The following is a 19,317-nucleotide window of genomic DNA, read 5'->3' on the forward strand; positions in this document are numbered from 1 at the left end:
GCAAGGTCCTCCATTACTTGACCTTCATGCTCATGCAGACTCAAGGAAGGAATCCAAGAGCAATGACTTCTGGCTTTAGGTTTAGTTCCCGGTCCTGAGTCACCACTCCAAGCAATCACACCAGTTTATTGTCCTGGTCATAGACTTTTAATGCATATGTACCTTTTACAAGTGTTACAGTCCCAAATAAAATCTGAACCAAAATGCCCTTGTCTCCAACTAATAATTAGACCAAAATATTTTTTTCAGTGTTTCCTAAACATTTACAAATTTGTGTTTACAAATATCTAAACTGCAATAATTAGTATCTGACTGTTGGTTATTTCACAGGTGGCCAATTCCACCATCTTTAGACTATAAACTGCCTGGTAACTGACACTTCTCTCAAAACCCTACAGTTTTTATGCAGCGAATGGTCACGTGCAGTTGACTATCTGTTGCAGTGGTTTTTTTTTTTCCTTTAAAGTATACATAGTTATTTATGTACCTACCAGGTGCTATGGTTTGGAATGGAAGGACATACTCTCAAGTCAGTTCACACCAGCCTAAGTAAATGCTGTCAGTATCCAGGAAGCAGTTCAGGGTTTAGTGTCTGTTATTATCACCTGACAACAAAAAGCCAGAATGCTCAGGTGAATTCATGTCCCAGGATGACTTCTACAAAGTCAGACGTCAGACAATAACTTTACATTTAATTGGAAAGCATCTACTCTTGAATTATGATGCTAGTAAATAGGAACAAAAATTAACAGATGCTTGGGGACAGAAGGCAGCAGGATGTGGCTACTGTTAATAGCACAGAATTTAAAGAAACTGAGGTATTCATTTGTGTGAGATCTGCTTGAAATCAGCAATGGGTATGAGGAAAACAAAAGAACAAACAAACAAGAAGAACAGGTGAGCAAATGAATTGGTGAGGAGAGGATTCTCTGGTGATAAATTTCACCTAGAAGAGGAATCCGGGTTGTCTCAAATGACTCTTCGTCTTAGAGGGAGAAAGGCTAGAAACTTCAGGGCGTCAGCTTCAGATGGACCAAGAACATGTGTGCGGTTCTGCTTCTGAAATTAACTCCGAAATCATCTCGCTGGAATACTTACCACATTAGACAGTCTAGAGCTTAAACAAGTGTGGCGGTAGGCTTAGCATCTTTAACTTGTTGGTCTAAATAATCTCTCAAGACACACGGATTCTTTTTTCTATATGGTAAAACAGAACAATCCATTGGAAAAACTTCCTAAGAAATAGATTCCAATCAAGACAGTAAAGGTCTAAAGATCTTGGAAAATGGATAGAAACTATGACAGGAGATACACTCAGGTAGACGTTAGTATATGTAAATTTGTGGGAAAAAAACATGCTTAAATTTTGTATCATGGCCAAGAAAAATTTTCCTCTGCTACAATGAGATTTTAAATTGTTTTTATATCAAATGGAAAAATGTTTCTTAAAAAAGAAAAAAATAAAGTCAAATATGAAAAAAGATGCCCCAGTAAAGGCCAACTGTATACAAAATGTAGGTATATGTCAGGAGAAATGTGACACCACAATGACACCCAACTCAATAAAAAGTCACCCTAACATAGATATTTGCAGAACGGGTTGTGGACATTAAAGTCACTGCTTCTCTGCCTACCTAGGACAAAAGTTCTTAAACAAAAGTCTCAATGCAATTGAAAAGAAATCCAATCCTCAAGAAAACCTGCTGAAGCTATAAACTCAAAGACCACCACAATGAACTTGCTTAAAGCTTGAAACTTAATCAATCACCTGAAATGGTTACTTTTAAAAGCTGGTTTGTACAGCCTCTTGAGATGAGTGATTTGACTTCTGCCCAGCAATCTTTGTTCCATCAGAAGAATGGAATAAAATGTCCTTGGCAGAGATAGTCTTCTTAGAAGTGGCTATTTTAGTACTCTCTGTATCGCATATTAAAGACACACTTCAGTGAGCATCCACAGTGGGTCTGAATTTTATCGATACATAAACGGGTCTGATGCTCCAATACCCCTCTTCCCCTACAGCCTCCCCAGTGTTTAGGAAACAATCAACAACTGTTTCTGGGGCTTCCACTGAAGGAACTGTAGGTGCACTGTGTCCCTCGTGTCAGTTAAACTGACCGTTGTCGAGAGAAATTCAGTACAAATACTGGACACTTGAGAGCCACGTAAAGACTGTAACTACTAAATCCCAATGGTAAAAAAACAAAACAGGAAAACGCCTCAGAGCTTATTTCAATGTGAAACGAAAATGATAATTTAATGTAAAACAACTTGGACAACGAACAGACACACCCCATCCTATGATTTTTAAATCTATCAAAAACTAATTATAAAAATTAAAGCATGCTAGTGTAGCTGTTTCTGATGTGAATTGTAGTAGTTTTGTTCCTAATAAAAGAAACAGTGGTAAATTGACTAGTGAGTGGCCGGTTTGGAAAGGAGAGCTAAAGGTTGCTGGAGGCCCCATGATTTCTAAGCTCCAAATTGATATATTAGGACCAGTAAGATCACTGGTCCCTTACTGATCAGTCCCCAGATGGCAGAGACAGCCCTGGTATGTGGTCTTCACAGCTTCTTAACAGAAAACTGTCGCCAGCATGTGACCCCATCAGTCTGAAGGCAGGAAAATTACTATGTGAACCAAGGAAGTTCCAACCACAGTCCCTGAGAAGCAGAAGGTCAAGCCTCAGGAAAAATACATTTTCAGTTAGTCCTCACTCGAAGGAGCTCAAACAAAATGTCTTTGGAGGTCAAAGAAAACAAAAGCAATTTGGTTTTCACAGGAAATATGTGTTGTAGAAGGAGAAGCCAATTCCCATTAAAAAGAAGATATAGTGTATGTAAGTGACAAAGTGAGGGGTGTAACCTTGATAATAAATGCCTGAGTTAGCTCTGATGGGGCTACGTGAGCAACACATGCCACAGAATTAGTTATGGTGTGGAGATGCAGTCCATGACATACAACACCAATCAGGAGACAGAAAGGAAACAAAGCAACTCAAGCTAATACACAGGTGACATCAAGGGATGTACTTCCACAATAAAACTAGCAAATCCAAGTCTAGTTCATTTCCAAAACATGATCCTCTTGTCAGAAGACAATAATGATTATCAGCTATTTTGGCAAAGTCGCACTTTCGGAAACCAGACTTAAGAGAGGAGGGTCTCCTGTTGGTTTCCTCCCCCAAGTAAAACATAATACGGTATGAAAGATAAATGTTTATAAAAATGATTGATTATCAGCTCCTCCTGAAAAAAGGACTCATAATTCTGATATTGGTAACCAATTACTAAGGTCAAGAGCAGTAGACATACTAAATATTCAAATGAATCACACTCAGGCTGGGTTTTACTGTTCCTTGTTGCTCATTTCTCTCCAGTGCTGATAGCTCACACATTATAACTTGTACTTTCAAAAGGCTCTATCTAGGCATCAGGAGATGCTATAATAATCAAATGTAGTAAATTAGCATTAAGCTTTAAAATATAAAGAATTAACTGCAGAATTTAAACTTTGGTTTAAATAATTTGTGTTTAAAAGAGATCTGAAAGGGCATCACTAAAAACCAAGAATCAGGAAACATAAAGGTTTGTGTTTCTTTTTCCCATCAGCAAAGTCTGAAATCATGTCTAAATCTATATGACTTTAGTTTGTTTTGAAAACTCTGTTCTCTTTATCAACCAAAGCATCCATTACATTAAGGCCACAACCACTTTAATAACTGAACATTGAGCATTTTGCAATGAAACTATATCTATGTCCTTTCTTTACTATTTTGATTTTATGAAATACGAATGTAATACTTTTCAATCTTTTGTTCATGACAAATAAATATTTGTGAATTGTCATCTTAGAAGTTAATTTATAACCAGGTACTCAGATTTCTTATAAAGCCTCTAGAGAAGTTAGAATCAATAAAGTCAAAAAATCTCATTATATCCAAAACTCCATATAAGCTTTAGTGAACATAGGAAGAAATCTTTAATGTAAAAAGTCTCCAAGAATTCACATCTATAATATTCTGGGGGTGGGGGAGAATCAAAGTTTTAACCTCAGGTCAGACTACTTCATTTTTCAAAAGCCATTTTAAATCTGATATCTGCTGTCCTTTTGTTGGAGATTTCTAATTGGTCTTTCCTTAAATTCTGCACAGCAAGGTTATGACGTTGAATACTCTAAACCCAAACTCAACTCCAAGATATTCTCAGCAGCATTTCTCGTATAAACAAGGTAACTGGAAGGGAGGGGTGTATGATTTTGGCACGCAAAGGAAGGGGAATAAACAAATAGTTTCAAATATTTGATTTTTGTATGTAAGGTATTCCAGAATTTAAAATGGGCCTTTCTGGTATCCTACAGAAGATGAATGAATGCCCCATTCCCAGGGAAGTTTTGAGTGTATGACCAGGAGCACCAGAGGACAAGAGAGCATACTTTCAGCTAAGACAAAAATAAAACTTACAAGCTCTCCTTTCAAATCCACAGTAAAAGACTGGAAGTGGAGTGTGTGTGTGTGTGTGTGTGTGTGTGTGTGTGTGTGAATTACTCACTTTGATTAACCCATTAAGCTTGGGAAACCATTTACCACTCATTGAAAGGAAATGCAGTACCTGTATCTTAGACCAATAACCCTACCAAATACAAACACAGACTACCAGGGCACACCACCTTAAGATCTTTAAGTCCAGTCTTCAGCTGGACACCTTTCCATGCAGTTTCCATGTTTTTTCTTTTCCTCCTACCCCAGAAACACTCTGGAATATGGTTTTGCTGCACTGTAATTACCAGGGAAAGAAGATAAAAAGCTATGCCTAGGTGGGCGTGCACTGCGAAGGGTAAAGTCAGCTTCCTGCTGTGCTAGAAATAAACAGAGACTACATTCGCTACGCTCCTGGACACAGACCATACAATTCATTGGCTCTTGGTAGTTTTCTTCCCCAAATATAGTGCCTACCTTCTGTGTGGACTGCAGAGACATAGGTCCAGTTGTAACGCTTGACTATGTCAAGCATCGCCCTTGCCTGCAAAGTGTCAGAAGGGACCACCCTCAGGAAGTATTTGTACAAAGTTTTGTCGCTCAGGTCTATGCTTGTGGCAGAATAGGCAATCTGTGGGATGTCGAACAGCTGGAGAAGATTTTGGACTTGAATGGCCACAGAGCTGGAGCCAGGGCCGATTACTCCAGCAATAGGCTTCTTAGTCCTGCCTGGGGGTAGGGTCTGGCCATCAGGCAGGCAGCGATTCAGCCCATCTTTCTCATCTCGGATGGAAATTAGGGAGTCTCTGATGAACTCGATGCTCTGTTCCAGAGCCACGGAAGAGTGCCAGCAGGAGTCCCGGATCTCACTGCCCAGAGTGATGTTGGGCAGGAGCACCGGGTCCGCGTTAATCTTATCCAACGTGTGGAACATGGCCTCCACCCTCTGGATACCGTACTGTTCTCTGATCTCCCCACACTTCCTTTCGGGTACCTTCTCGGCTGGAGGCTGGTGATGGACTGAGAAGAGGGCTCCGATGATGACATCTCCGTCCATTCTCGCCACGGAGCGCTGGGACGAGGCACCTGCCAGCAGTACTTTTCTGTCAGGCATCCTGGGCAAAATGGACATCTCCAAAAAGATCGTTGGGAAGAAAATCAAGAGGAGCCGGACCATCGTGGAGAAGATGCGGTCCACCGCGGGCCAGCCACGTTCCCACGCTGGTCCCGCCTGCAGGTTCCCAGCGCGAACAACCCAGATGCCCGCCGCTGGCTTTTGCCGCTTTGTGCTTTTGGCCAACACAGCTGGTTCAACGCTTTCTCTGCCTCCACCACCGCCCCTCTACCCTATGCTTCCTCCTGCTGGTCCTCCACGACCGCTCCCACACCCTGGGGGCGTTCTTCTCTGAAAATCAAGTCGCGTTTTTTCACTGGTGCCCGAAGGTGTGTGGATCAGGTGTGCAATGCGCGGCGCGTTAGTGGCCGTGAGCTGGACGCTGATGATGAAAAACAGAGGGAAGTCAATGCCGGGCTACAGGAGAAATTGCATTTAAACTCCAGGTTCTGGGATGCTAAATATTGTCCGGTCCGTTTCACCTCAACACATCCTTCAAAAACACCTAGAGGCAGCTCTAGTCAATGACGAATGTGTGCCCTACTTGCTTGCTATGCTCGGGTCCTGAGAGGTGCAGAGCCCTGCTGACCCGCCCCTTCCTCCAGCCTCAGGTCCTCTTGGTTCTTCCAAACCTACCAAGCTTTCTCAGGTGATGGGGGCGGCAAGGGGAGGGAAAAGAAAAGCGGGGAGGAGCTAAGTTCTTCAACCTCAGAGAACTTTCCTGGGTTTGGAAAGATCAACTTTTTCCCCCAGAAGACAAATTGGGAACTCTTTGGGAGGTTGAAGCGTTGTTTTTAAAGCAACGCAAACAATAGGAACACCGTTTACTTTAACACTTAAGGGTTGAAGAGACCCTGACACACAATTTTAGTAGTAAATGTAAATGCGACAGCTTGTGAAAAAGCCATATTAGTTACTAAGGCAACGCCTGGTAGTCTCCCTGTGTTGGGGTTTGCTATGTTGCACCCCCTAAGAAATGAGGCTTACTGTAGATGTTCAAGGAAGAGTGCAGAAGGTAACTTGCTTTTCGAGATGAGGCTAGGGAAGAGGAGGGTATCCTGCATCCGCCTATGTATCGGAACCCTTGGGGTTTTGCATCACTGTAAGAAATGGAAGAAAGGTAGCTAGGCATGGGGGTCGTTGTTGTCACAACCGCCTAAGCCACTCCACTGTCAGAACCCTGGACAGCGCTTAGAGCCAGGAGGCGACACCTTTCCTTGCAACGCCTGAAAATTCTTGACCTCCCTTTCTTCCTTCGCATTCTACACACACACACACACACACACACACACACACACACACACACACACCCTTTCTATCGCTTCTCTAGCATCTCTCCACCCTCATTCTCTTCGTCTGGCAGTTCTGCAGCTTTATACTCCATCCAACTGCTTTGGGGGTAGAGGCACCTGCGGGACTGAAGTTGGCTCCCTCTCCCGTCCCTCCCCGATCCCTTTCTCAAGGTGAGAGTCAAGATGAAAAGGGGGCAGCGGGGAGCAGACGGAGAATGAAAGCTCAGGAGGCAAGACACAAAAGGGGGGTGGGATCAAGCCAGATGCCCAGCGCTCCTCGCTGCTTCTCATACATGCAGGACTCAAAGAGATAAATAAACGAAGATCCTCCTAGATCCAGGAGAAAATCAGATAGATTACACCAGTACCTTCCTTTGCCGGGTGGGCTTCACCGCAGGAAGATATCCGCTCACCTGAGCCAGTTTGGGGTATGTACTCCAAGACCTACCTGAGTCCGGGTAGACAGAGCTATTGGTCCCAGGTCAGAGGACTGCAGCCGCCCTCGGTTCGCAGACACCTCAGCTCTAATCCAGACGGTGCAAGGATGCGATCTGGGCTGTACACTAGTGCCCTCTTTCTTCAACACTATTATACCGCAAGAGAAAAAAAAACAGGGGGAGGGAGGCGAAGTCGGGGAAAAAAAAAAAGCAGGTCACCCAAGGTTTGTCTAATACCTAATGTATAAAAAACAGCCATTTGATAGAGGAGGAAGAGAAGCTAGAGAATGCAGGAGCTGTCATTTCTCAACTACTGTACTATCTGTCTGAGGACTTAAAGAGGCTGCCAGGCATACAGATAGTCAGTAGTGTGTCTTGCCAGAGGAGTGAGGGTCTCCTGGGCTGGCTGGGGGGATTGTTATCCTTTGCAGTTATCTTAGAGACTCAGATTTTTTTTCCTCTCTTTGAAAATAAGTACCACAACTAGAAAAACAGTGTATGTGTATATCTATCTAGGGACAAGTCTCTGTTGGCAGGTTTCAAAGAGGATGGAAAGAGATTTCATGGGGGTGGGGGTGGGGGCAAGGGGAAGAAGGAACATGTACATCCTAAAACAGGAATAGCCAAATGCAGAGTGGCAAACAGCACCCACCTTTTCCAGGTCAAGATGTATCTAAATTGAGAACAAGAGGTCACATGAAAACACTGGAGTGAAAAACACTTATCCAAATCCCTCCCAGATTGACAGCACCTTCCCGACAGGTCTTACTGCATGAAGGAAGTTAAATCACATTTCTCTGGGGGCAGGGTGGCTGAACAGAATGAGTCCTGGCGTTTTTTCAGAGGACATAAATGACATGGAGCTTTTCCATTTCTAGTTAAAGCCCCTTGGAGCAGAAACCAGCCTATGTGGGAGCCCTTGATCATCCTTGTTTACCTCATCTTGATATTAGGGGTGGGGCACATCGGTCCATGCATAACTTCAACTGTGTACTCTGTCAGAAGTTGGGAAGAGAAATGCCTCTAGTCAAGAACAAACAGTCTTCCTGATCTGGATGTTTTGTTTTTTATTTCTCTCAAGTGTCAGACATTTCTGAACTGTATTTTTAGGCAACCTAAAAAGGGATTTTCTTACCTGCTTTACCAAGAAGAATGGACTGAAGCAAGAGTGTACTCTACAGATTATAAGATCTCTGTTCTCAGTTCTGGAAAAAGAAACAAACAAAACCAACCAAAATAACAAAGACCACCTATTTACTCCAAGGAATGAAGAACAGTTAAGTCTGGGTCTTCACAAATAGGGCAAATCCACTCTCTGAATTTTCAGAAGATCGAACTAAAGCTATAGGATTTCACTTCCTTTAACAACCACTTGAGCTTAAATTTTAAATCATGTCATTCTGGCTTCATAATCTCTAAACATATTTTTTTCTGAGCTTTTCCTCAATTGTAATATTCTGTATATGAATTAGTAACTGTCTGAATTAGTAACTGGCTACTTTTATGTCAACTTGATATAGGCTAGAGTCATCAGAGAGGACTCTATTGAGGCCTTAATTGAGAAAATGCCTTCATAAGATTGGGTTGTTTACAAGTCTATAGGGTATTTTCTTAGAAGGTGATTGGTGTGAGAGGACACAGGCCATTGTAGGTGGTACCATCTCTGGCCTGATAGTCCTGGGTTCTGTAAGAAAGCTGGCTCAGAGACAACTCCCCTCCACCCCCAAGGAGTAAGCCAGTAAGAAGTGTTCTTACCTGGACTTCATATTAGCCGCTGCCTCCAGGTTCCTGCCCTGTGTGAGTTTGGGTCCTGACTTCCTTTGATGGTCAACTGTGATGTGGACACATAAGCTGAGTAAACCCTTTCCTCACTGAGTTACTTTGGCCTTGGCGTTTTATCAAGCAAAAGTAACCTAAGCTTTCCCCCAAATCAAAGAAAGCAGTGACCCTGAAGTTCACAATTGCCTTCATTATGTTCTCACCGAAGCTCAAGGTCTTTGATGTAACATATTGCTATCCTTTAGAAGACTGTCTACACAGAAGGAATAATTAAAAGTTGAGATTTAATAATGCTTTAAAATTTATTTTATATCCTAAGTCAAAACTATCCATTCAAAGAAGGAAGATAAACTTGGGAATCATCTTCATTCATGTCAAGCACATGCACACACATACACTATACATACGTATTATATATAATATATACACACATACATATTATATATGTGAGAATTACAGATTAATTTCAAATACAGCCTCTTGAAATCGTCAATTGAGTTTTCTTTTTCATTACCTTTTATAGTAATAGGTTTTCAAAAGCAAGATACTAATAAGATTATTTTACACTGCTAACAAATCACAGATTAAGTATAATATGCTATCTTATCCTAATTTCTTGAGGTGAATGAATTGAAAGGCACTGAGTGTTAATATTTATTCAGTGCTGATAGGACAGTATATTGCACTTAGCAAATGATTTGTTACTGGTACACAAAAATGCCATCAGTATTTTGCTTTGGAACTCTAATAAATGTAAGATGCAGTAGTGATTAAACAAAAAAAAAATATCGATATGAAAGCTTTTGCCTTGTCTTATTGTATCTATTGTCATGTTTGGCTGTCATCTCTTTGAGGCCTCCTCCTTGCTGAAGGAAAACAAAGGAGTGGGTCTGGAGGGGAGCTGAGCTGGGGGGGGAGAAGTAGAGAAAGGGAAAACGCTGGTTACGGTATATTCTATGAGCGAAGCATCAATTTTCAATAAAAACCAATAATAATAAGAGAGTATCTGGTAAGCAGTCTAACATAAGTGGCAGGACCCACATAGTTGCACGTGCCTGCAATTCCAGTGCTGGAAGGCTAAGAGAGGAGGGTTTGCCACTAGTTTGAGGTCAGCCTGAGCTACATGAGTTCTAGACCTGTCTGGGACACATACAGAGTGTGATACCTGTGTATTAGTTACTATTCTGTTGCTTTGATAAAATACCATGATCAAAGCAACTTGTAGAAGGAAGAGATTATTTGGGGTTATGATTCCAGAGTGCCAAGAGTCCATCAGAGAGGGGCGGCATGGCAGCAAGCAGCAGACATGGAAGCAGAAGCAGGAAGCTGAGGGATTTTTTTGTTTGTTTTTGCTTTTGTTTTGTTTTGTTTACATTTCAACTGCAAGAGCAAAGCAGAAAGCAATCTGGAAGTAAATAGAAGCTATGTTATCTTAAAACCCTCACCCAGAGACACACTTCCTCTAGAAAGGCCACGCCCCCTAAAACTCTCTGTGGCAATCTAAATAAGAGTGGCCCCCATATGCTCATATATTTAAATGCTTAGTCATCAAAGAGTGGCAGTATTAAGGAGGATTAGAAAGATTAGGAAGAGTGACCTTGGTCGGTCTGTCTATCTATCTATCTATCTATCTATCTATCTATCTATCTATCTATCTCCTTTTTCTCTGCTTGTAGACTAGATGTAGCTATGTAGCTCTCAGCTTCTGTTCCAGTACCATGCTTGCTGCCATGCTTCCAGCCATGATGATAACAGGCTGACCCTCTGAAACTGTAAGCAGCCCCCAATTAAATGCTTTCTTTTATGAGTTGCTGTGGTCATGGTGTCTCTTCCCAGCAATAAAATGTGGACTAAGACACTCTCAACCAGTGCCACCAACTGGAGAGCAAGCATTTGAGTACCTGAGCTTGTGGTAGGCATTTGGCATTCAAACCACCACACCCTGTCTCAATAAAATAAAATAAAATAAAATAAAATAAAATAAAATAAAATAAAATCTCGTCCATATGTTGCTGTAAAAATAAATACAACATAATAATATTCATCATGTGAATATATGGTAACAAAGCAAATACTGTCCACAATAATTACTCCCTTTCCTTATTAGAACATACATAATTATTATTAAATTCTGTCATAAGAATTTATTTTATGCCATGGAGGAATAAATCTAGATTATAAGTAAAGATGTTAAAATTTCCCTCATAAAATCAGTCAAAAGTCCAAATCCTTGAAACAAGAAATGTAATGAGAAGAAAAGGCAACGAAGACGTTAAATGTGAATTGGAAATTATAGTGGACTCTAGTGGGCATTTTGAAAATTAACGTTTACACGGTCGTTGGAATGTGGAAGTGAAGTATACACAAGAGATAATAAACTCATTACTAAAGAGGTAGCACTGACTGAAAATAGAAATGAGATCAGAGAAGGTCTTTGTAGAAAATTCATTTGTGGAAAATTGATATGTAATGTATTACCAAGGGAATAGAACGGATGTTCAAGGTAGACCAATGTCACATATAGTGACTATCATCCCTTTCCATAAAGTACATTACTTTGTGGACAATTGACTTAGCAACATTCCTTATATTCCAACATTCAACTCACGAGCGTTGTAGGATATTCCAGGCCCTGATGAAAATTTTCAGTTTATTTATTTATTCAGTTTGGTTATCTACTCCAGTTAAATTGAGGAATAAATTGTCATATCAAGACTGGGCTTTATGCTCTGAACAATACATAGAGATAATTATATGATAAAACTTCTTTCTTCAAAAAGTAAAAAGATTTTCATAAAATGTTATCGGGAGGCTGAAGAGATGGCTCGGTGGATAAGAATATTTTCAGCTACTGCAGAAGACCTGGGTTCGATTCCCAGCAACTGAATAGCAGCTTCACAACCACTTGTAACTCCAGTTCTAGGTGATCCAGTGTGCTCTCTGGCCTCTACAGGCAACAGAAACATCCATACTATATAGACATTCATGCAGGCAAACACTTATATACAGAAAAAAAAGAATAAATATATTTTGAGAAAAGTAAACTTGGGTGATTAATGAAGTAAGTTAACTGTTTTGAGGGATAAGATCTAAAAGAGTCCAAACTGCTATGTATTCTACTGATTTATTGGTGTGAGTAATTAGGCAAGAACAATACATAGAAATAAAATGGAAAGTACCATCAGCCACCATATGCAGCTAAGAAACAACAAGGCACTCTCTGCTCCTGCAGATGGACTAAGAGACATGTGTTTGGATACATGTTGTTCTTCCTCAACCGTCCAAACATTACTATTTGAAGCTCTGAAATATGATTCAGAAGAATGAGGCAACCATAATTATTCTGGAAGCACAGTAATGTCTGTTCTTACTTTATGTTGTACCCTATAATATTGCCATTTCTCAATCATGGTATGTGCTTATTCATTGAACAAATGTGTTGCTTTTAAACACCAAAAATAACTATTTTCTACTAGTGACTTTCTCTAAGGTTTAAGTTGGGCTACCAGGCCTCTTGTTTATTTTACACTTAGCATAGGGAGAGTGATCTGATTTTATTTTATTTTATTTTATTTTTATTTGCTTCTGCCTCAAAGTAAACAGATAGTCTAATTAACATTTAAACTCTTTAAAACCATATTCATACTACACGTGTTGTGACATTTGAAGCAGTGAAATATTTTTCAAACCTGAGCAAAAAAAAAAAAAAAAAAAAAAAAACCTTTTTACTTACTGTTCTGCATATGTTAAATTTTAAAAATTAAAATGAGAAAAGAATGTAGTAAATAATTGAAACATACCCTCCATCTGATGTTGTAGCTATATCACATGAAAATACCATTTGAAAATATTCTCAGGATCATTATAGAATAAGATAGAAATATTATAATATCGTTAGAAATGGGACAAATAAGACACCAAGAATCTGAACTTTACCTGAGCATAGGAAAAATTAGAAGCAGGGCTACATCACACTGCCGTCAAATCAAATTCATAAGCAGCATGTGATGAAAAAAAACAACATTTACATGAACTGTGCTACATGATACTTATTTTAACATTTCCTTAAGCTCTGAACTCATCATCTCTACTTAGGAGAAGCTTAAGTAATAAAGACAACGAGTGTGAATTCCTCTCCTCTGAGCCTTTCATCTGGTGAGGGCACAAACATTACAGGTGAATGTTCTATTTGCTTAAAATAGCCCATCTTTTATAACAGTTCTAATAAAGGCAGTAACCTACTTGCACAGTCTCAGAGCCAACTTTTGAACAATTAGCAAGAAAAGTATCTAAATTTTCAGGTAACCATAAATGCCTTCATTAGGAAAGGCTTTGTTTTACAACTTCGTCTATGCAATACATTAAAATGTTGTCTCTGTTTATTAGGCTGTGTTGTGTCCCTACTTTAGAAGAAAGTCAACAGCATGGTTGTTCTCTAGTCAATCACTAAAATAATCATTTACCTAAAACACAATCTTTCTCTTTTCAGTTACTTGTCTCTGTACTTATAATAGATGCCAGTTTTCAATAGAGGAATATCTAAGTTGCTCAACCTGACACCCAAAGTCATTTGACTGTGGACACCTCCCAGAAGGAAACCATGTAACCATACATCTTTTAAGGAAGAAAGGTCAGATAGAGAGCCAGCCAGAAAGAAACTCTGGCTTCCGTTTACCCAGAGATGCTAAAGGAGCTGTCACCAGTAAACACATAGTTTGTTGTAGTTGTTAGTGATGGTTCATCTTTAATTTTTTAAAATAATTTCAGAGCTGTACACAATGAGCACTGACTTCTCTTACCTCCTACCTCCCTAGCATCTATATACACCCACCACTCCAGATACAAATATCTCTCTACAATTTGTGTCTACTCATTTTGTTTTGTGACCAGCCGCTATTAGCCAGGGTCTTCTCTGCGACCACGATTATGGAGCTATCTATTAGAACCTATGATGGTCAGTAGAGGGTATCCAACTAAAGACAATGATTCCTTCTTGCAAAATCTACTGATAGCCACTAGATCAGGGGTAAAAGGTAGGACCGTGTGAGCCCCTCCTTGTTCTTTGACTGACTGTTGATAAAGCTAGTTTTATGTAGCGCACATAACTACAGTTGCTGTTCTGTCTTCAGGCTTTTACAAACTTCATTCCCTCTCTTCTACAATGTTCCCCTGAGAGGGGGTAGTATAAAAGACTTATTTACGGTAGGGCCTATTTCTATAGATTGTTTCATGCACTTGGAGCGGTTCTGGCTCTGCACTCCCCACTGTCTTGTTGGATAGATTTCTCTGATTAAGGCTAGGAGCACTTTTTAAATGGGTATAAGAAGGTATTAAGAATGCAGTCTGCTGCCAGGGAAGCGAGGGACTCCCAGGACCCGACAACGGGGATGACTTTAGCAGAAATGCGCAGCAAAGGGAAGATAGAACCTCCGGTAGATAGGCACGGTCCCCAGACGAGGGATGGGGCCACCCACCCATCTCAAAGTTTTTAATCCAGAAAGGTTCTTGTCCAAAGGAAGAACAGGGACAAAAAAATGAAACAGAGACTGAAGGAAGGGCCGTCCGGGACTGCTCCACTTGGGGATCTATCCTGTCTGCAGATACCAAACCCAAACACTGTTGCTGTTGCCAAGAAGTGCTTGCTTACAGGAACCTGGTATGGCTCTTCTTAGGAGGTTCGGCCAGCAACGGACCAATGCAGATGTGGATACTTGGAGCCAACCATCAGAGTGAGCTCGGGGACCCCCGGTGGGATTGCTGGTGAAAGGCCTGGAGGAACAGAGGGGTATTGCAACCCCATAGGAAGAACAAAGTCAGCTGGCCAGACCAGCCAGTGCTCCCAGGGATAAAACCACCAACCAAGGAGTGTACAGGGAGGGATCCATGGCTCCAGCTACATCTGTAGCAGAGGATGGCCTTGTCTGACATCGATGGGAGGCCCTTGGTCCTGTGGAAGTTTGATGCCCCAGCGTAGGGGAATGCTGGAGCGGTGGAGCAGGAAAGAGTAGGTGGGTGGGAAAGCACCTTCACAGAGGCAAAGGGGATGGGGGAGAGGGCAGATATGGCATGGGGTGGTTGTGGAGGGATAACCGGGAAGTGGGTTATCATATGAGATGTAAACGAATGAAATGATTGATGATGATGATGATGGAGGAGGAGGAGGGGAAGGGGAACGGGAAGGGGAAGAGGAAGAAGAAGAAGAGGAAGAGGAAGAAGAATGCAGTCTGCTGCATTCAGAAATAACCTTCAGAAATATGCTCCCCACATGGGCTACCTTCCCAAATCTGTGTCAGCCTTACAGTATTACTCCCCCACCACGCCCTCATAGAATGGATCTTAAGTCCACTCAGAAAACAGTAGGATACCCGCTGCTCTCCAACAGTAAAAATAAAGCCTCAATTGCACAGATGGACATGTCCTGCCTTCCAAGTGGTTTCTTCATACTCCCTCTATCCAGGCTTGCCCACACCCCATCCTACATCTCCATACTAAAGAGTTGAAGCTGGGATCCTTGTGTAAGATAAAATGTCATTTGTCCTTTAGAGTCTGCATTACTTTTCTTAGAATTTTTTTTTCAGTTCTACCCATTTCCTTGAGTCTTTAATAATTTAATTTTTTAAAAAAAATAATAATTTAATTTTTATTTACAACTAATTAGTATTCACTTCGTATAGTTATACTACATCTTTCTCACCAACGTCTCAGTTGTTAGTCATCTAGCCCACTGCTGTTTCCTAACTATTGTGAATAGTAGCAGTGAACAGATGAGTAGGTTTCCCTGGAACAAAGTGAAGTCCTTTGAGTAAATACCCAGGACCGATACGCTCGGGTCATACAGTAATTTTATTTTCAATATTTGAGAAATCTCGAGACTAACTTCCAAAGTGGCTTCACTAGTTTATATCCTCACCAACAGTGTATAGAGTATATTTTCCCATGTACCTTGTTGTTGCTGTTCTCTTAACAATAGCCATTTTGATTGGGGTTAGATAGAATATTAAATTCATCTTAATCTGCATTTCTCTACTGGCTGAGGATGTTAACTTTTTAAAAGTTTTCTGTCCATTTAAATTTCTTCTTTTGAAAACTTTTTGTCTAGGTCTGTAGTCCATTTTTAACTGAGTTTTCTCTTTCTTGGTCTTTAGTTGCTTGCATACTTTGTATATTCTGAATGTTAATCCTTTGTGGGATATATAGCTGGCAAAGATTTGTATGGGCTTCCTCTTCACTTGATTAACAGATGCTTTTGATATCTAGAAACTTTTTAATTTTATAAGATTCTGTTTCTGTTTGCTGTTGGTCTTATTTCATCTAGCTACTAGAGTCCTATTTTAAAAATCATTACTGATGTTAAAGCAAGCACCCCAGATTTTCCTCTAGCGGTCTGGTGGGACTTACACTGAGATCTTTGATCCATTTGGAATTGAGATTTGAACAAGAAGAGAGATAGGGTTAGATGATTGATAGATAGATAGATAGATAGATAGATAGATAGATAGATAGATAGATAGATATGTACATACATACATATATAGATACATAGAAACAGATACATTGATAATAAATCTTAGGTAGATGGTAGATACATAGCTGATAGAATATACATAGATACATAGGTAAATATGGAGATACATAGATGATAGATAGTAGATAGGTAGATGATAAATATAGAGGGATGATAGATAGATAGATAGATAGATGATAGAGATAAAGATAATAGACAGATACATACACATATACATACATACACACATACATAGGTAGAGATAGATAGATAGATAGATAGATAGATAGATAGATAGATAGATAGATAGATAGATAATAGATGATTTCTTTTTTTCCACAAGTTGATTCCCTAACACCATTTGTTAAAGATACTGTCCTTTATCCAGTGTACCTTTTTAGAATCTTTGTCATGGCTGTGGCCATAGGGCATTTGTCTGGGTCATCTCTTCTAGTTCATTAATCTATATATTTGTTTTTGGGCTAATTCATACTATTTTCATTACTATGGCTTTATAGTATAACTAAAATCTGATATAATATACCTCTTGTTAGTTATTTTTGTCAGGATTGATTTAGATATCTTTTATCTTCTGCTTCCATATAAATGTTGAGAAATATATTGTGAAGGATGGTTATTTTTTTTACTAGGGTTGTGTTAAGGTCTGCTTCCCCCCACCAGCATAACTGTAACCATTTTGTTCCATGCCTGCCAGCTATTTCATATTGTTGCTGTAATATGCCTGCCAGTCATTGGCACAGAAAAATAACTGCCAGAGCAAGGTCATGCTGATCACATATCCTGTTATGTTTTGCATGTTCTGCAGTGTTGAGAACCGCACTGGCCCACGTTCGGGCGCCAAAAAATGTTGGGGCCTGGGATGGCCCATTTTGGGTGGCCTAAAATGTTGAGGCCCTCTCCACTCCATGCTTGGCAGCCACTGTATTCCAGCCCAAGCTGCCGCTCCGGTCCGAGGGTCGGGGTTCAGCAAGAGAGAGAGAGTGAGGATGGACTGGAAGAATGGTGACCAGACAGAGTGTGTTTCAATCCCGTTTATTCTTCAGTCCCTCTTCCTAGTCCAAGTCCCAAGTCTTGAGTTCCTAGTCCCTAGTTCCTAGTTGTACTCCTCCTAGTTCCTAGTTGTACTCAATCTGTTCTCTTCCGAGTGTCTAATGTCTACTCCTACTCCTAGTGTCTGAATCTCTGTTACTCCAAATTGTTCTGAACTCTCCTGTCTGCCTCTCGCCTTTTATATGCCTCACTTCTAAGCCATGCCTTTAAGTCACACGTTTAATCATGCCCTTAGGTCTTGTCTTTAAATCTGATCTCTAAGTCACACTCTTAAGTCACACACCTTTAATCTCACACACCTTTAATCTCATACACCTTTAATCTCACACACCCAAGGAAAGTCCTGGGTATCTAAAGCAAGATGTTATCAGAGTGTGCTCAGCTGTTGTAGGCTATTGTAATCCAAGTCTCATGTCAGGGTATATGGCTCAAGATGGCTGCAAAGCTGATAGCCACTTTCTGCTAAAAGTCGGCTCCCAACACTACAGTTTCTTAATCTTAAGAAATTCCACAAAGGACCAATCAAATTACAGGTCAATATGAACTGTTATGTCTAAAATGGCTTGAGGCAGAGCTGAGCACTGGGTAGCACTTCCTGCACCTGCATATGAGCTCACTATAGTTTTTGTGTTTTGTTTGAGTTGGTTTTTCCTTTATAAGTGACAGCAAAAGATGTCTGTTGCTATGGCTCAGCCTCTATATTACAAGCTATAGTCCTGATCATTCAACATTAGGGTGTGCATCCAATAAACCATTCCCATCTGACTGAGATCAGTGTTTATGTGGTTTGTGGGTCACTCTTGGACCCCAACAGTTGCACTAAATCTATAGACTGCTTTGGGTAGCATGGCCATTTCCAGACCATCAGTTCTAGTTCATAAGCATGGGAGGTATTTCTTCTATCTTCTGGTGTCTTCTTCCATGTTTTTCTTTGATATCTTAACATTTTCATTGTAAAGCTTTTTCATTAGCTTACTTAAGTTTATTTATATTTTATTTTTACATTTTATTTTTACATTGTATTTATACTTTATTTTACAGTGGCTACTGTAAATAGGGTGACTCATTGGTCTGTTTTTCTACAAGCTTATCATTGGTATAAACTAAGGCAACTTGTTTGTGTAAAACATAGCTTTTTTGTTGTTCTTAAGTAACTAGTTAATTTAATGTTTGTTTGTTTATTTATTTATTTCTTTTATACAATTTTTTAAAATGTTAATCAAAAGCTTTATAAGTTTGGTAATGCTCAATCAGAAGTGTAACCCAATACCCAACCTAGATATATCAGCTATCTTTGACTGGTGGAGACACGTGAACATCTGCCTCCATGCCCCCCCTTCTCTCTCATCACCTAGCTTCTCCTCTCCTTCATCTTCTCCTCTCCTTACTCCATCTCTTCCTCTTGGTACTCCTTCCCCCTTAGCTCCTCCTACATATCACCCTTCCTGTTAAAATACAACTTTTCTCTCAAAATACAATTAGAGCATAATTATTCCTAATTGTAACAGTGAGGTACAAGATAGTCCTAATACCCAGTCCATCATTTTGTTGACTAACCAGAACCTCTGTCATCTCTCCTAACTAAAACACTTAGTTTTGAACCTGGCTTTTTTCTTGGCTTTAGAATGAATGTAAGCTGAAA

The 19,317-nt window shown here is 40.2% G+C and overlaps 1 protein-coding gene across 4 annotated transcripts in view; it reads right to left on the reverse strand.

Annotated features, from left to right (window-relative positions):
- Grm1 (glutamate metabotropic receptor 1) overlaps positions 1-7,811 on the reverse strand; it is a 376,706-nt gene extending 368,895 nt beyond the window's left edge. The window contains exons 1-2 of one of the 4 annotated variants that reach the window (XM_076926847.1): positions 7,333-7,809; positions 4,956-5,974 (exon numbers count right to left, since the gene is read on the reverse strand). In XM_076926847.1, coding sequence (XP_076782962.1) covers positions 4,956-5,655 — 700 coding nt within the window. In that variant the 5' untranslated portion in view covers positions 5,656-5,974; positions 7,333-7,809. Of the gene's footprint in view, positions 1-4,955; positions 7,302-7,332 lie in introns of those variants that run through there. The other 3 variants (XM_076926849.1, XM_076926848.1, XM_076926850.1) reach the window with 3 other exon arrangements.
- Positions 7,812-19,317: the final 11,506 nt, after the last annotated feature.

This window comes from Arvicanthis niloticus, chromosome 28 (genome assembly GCF_011762505.2).
Source record: "Arvicanthis niloticus isolate mArvNil1 chromosome 28, mArvNil1.pat.X, whole genome shotgun sequence".
NCBI lineage: Eukaryota > Metazoa > Chordata > Mammalia > Rodentia > Muridae > Arvicanthis > Arvicanthis niloticus.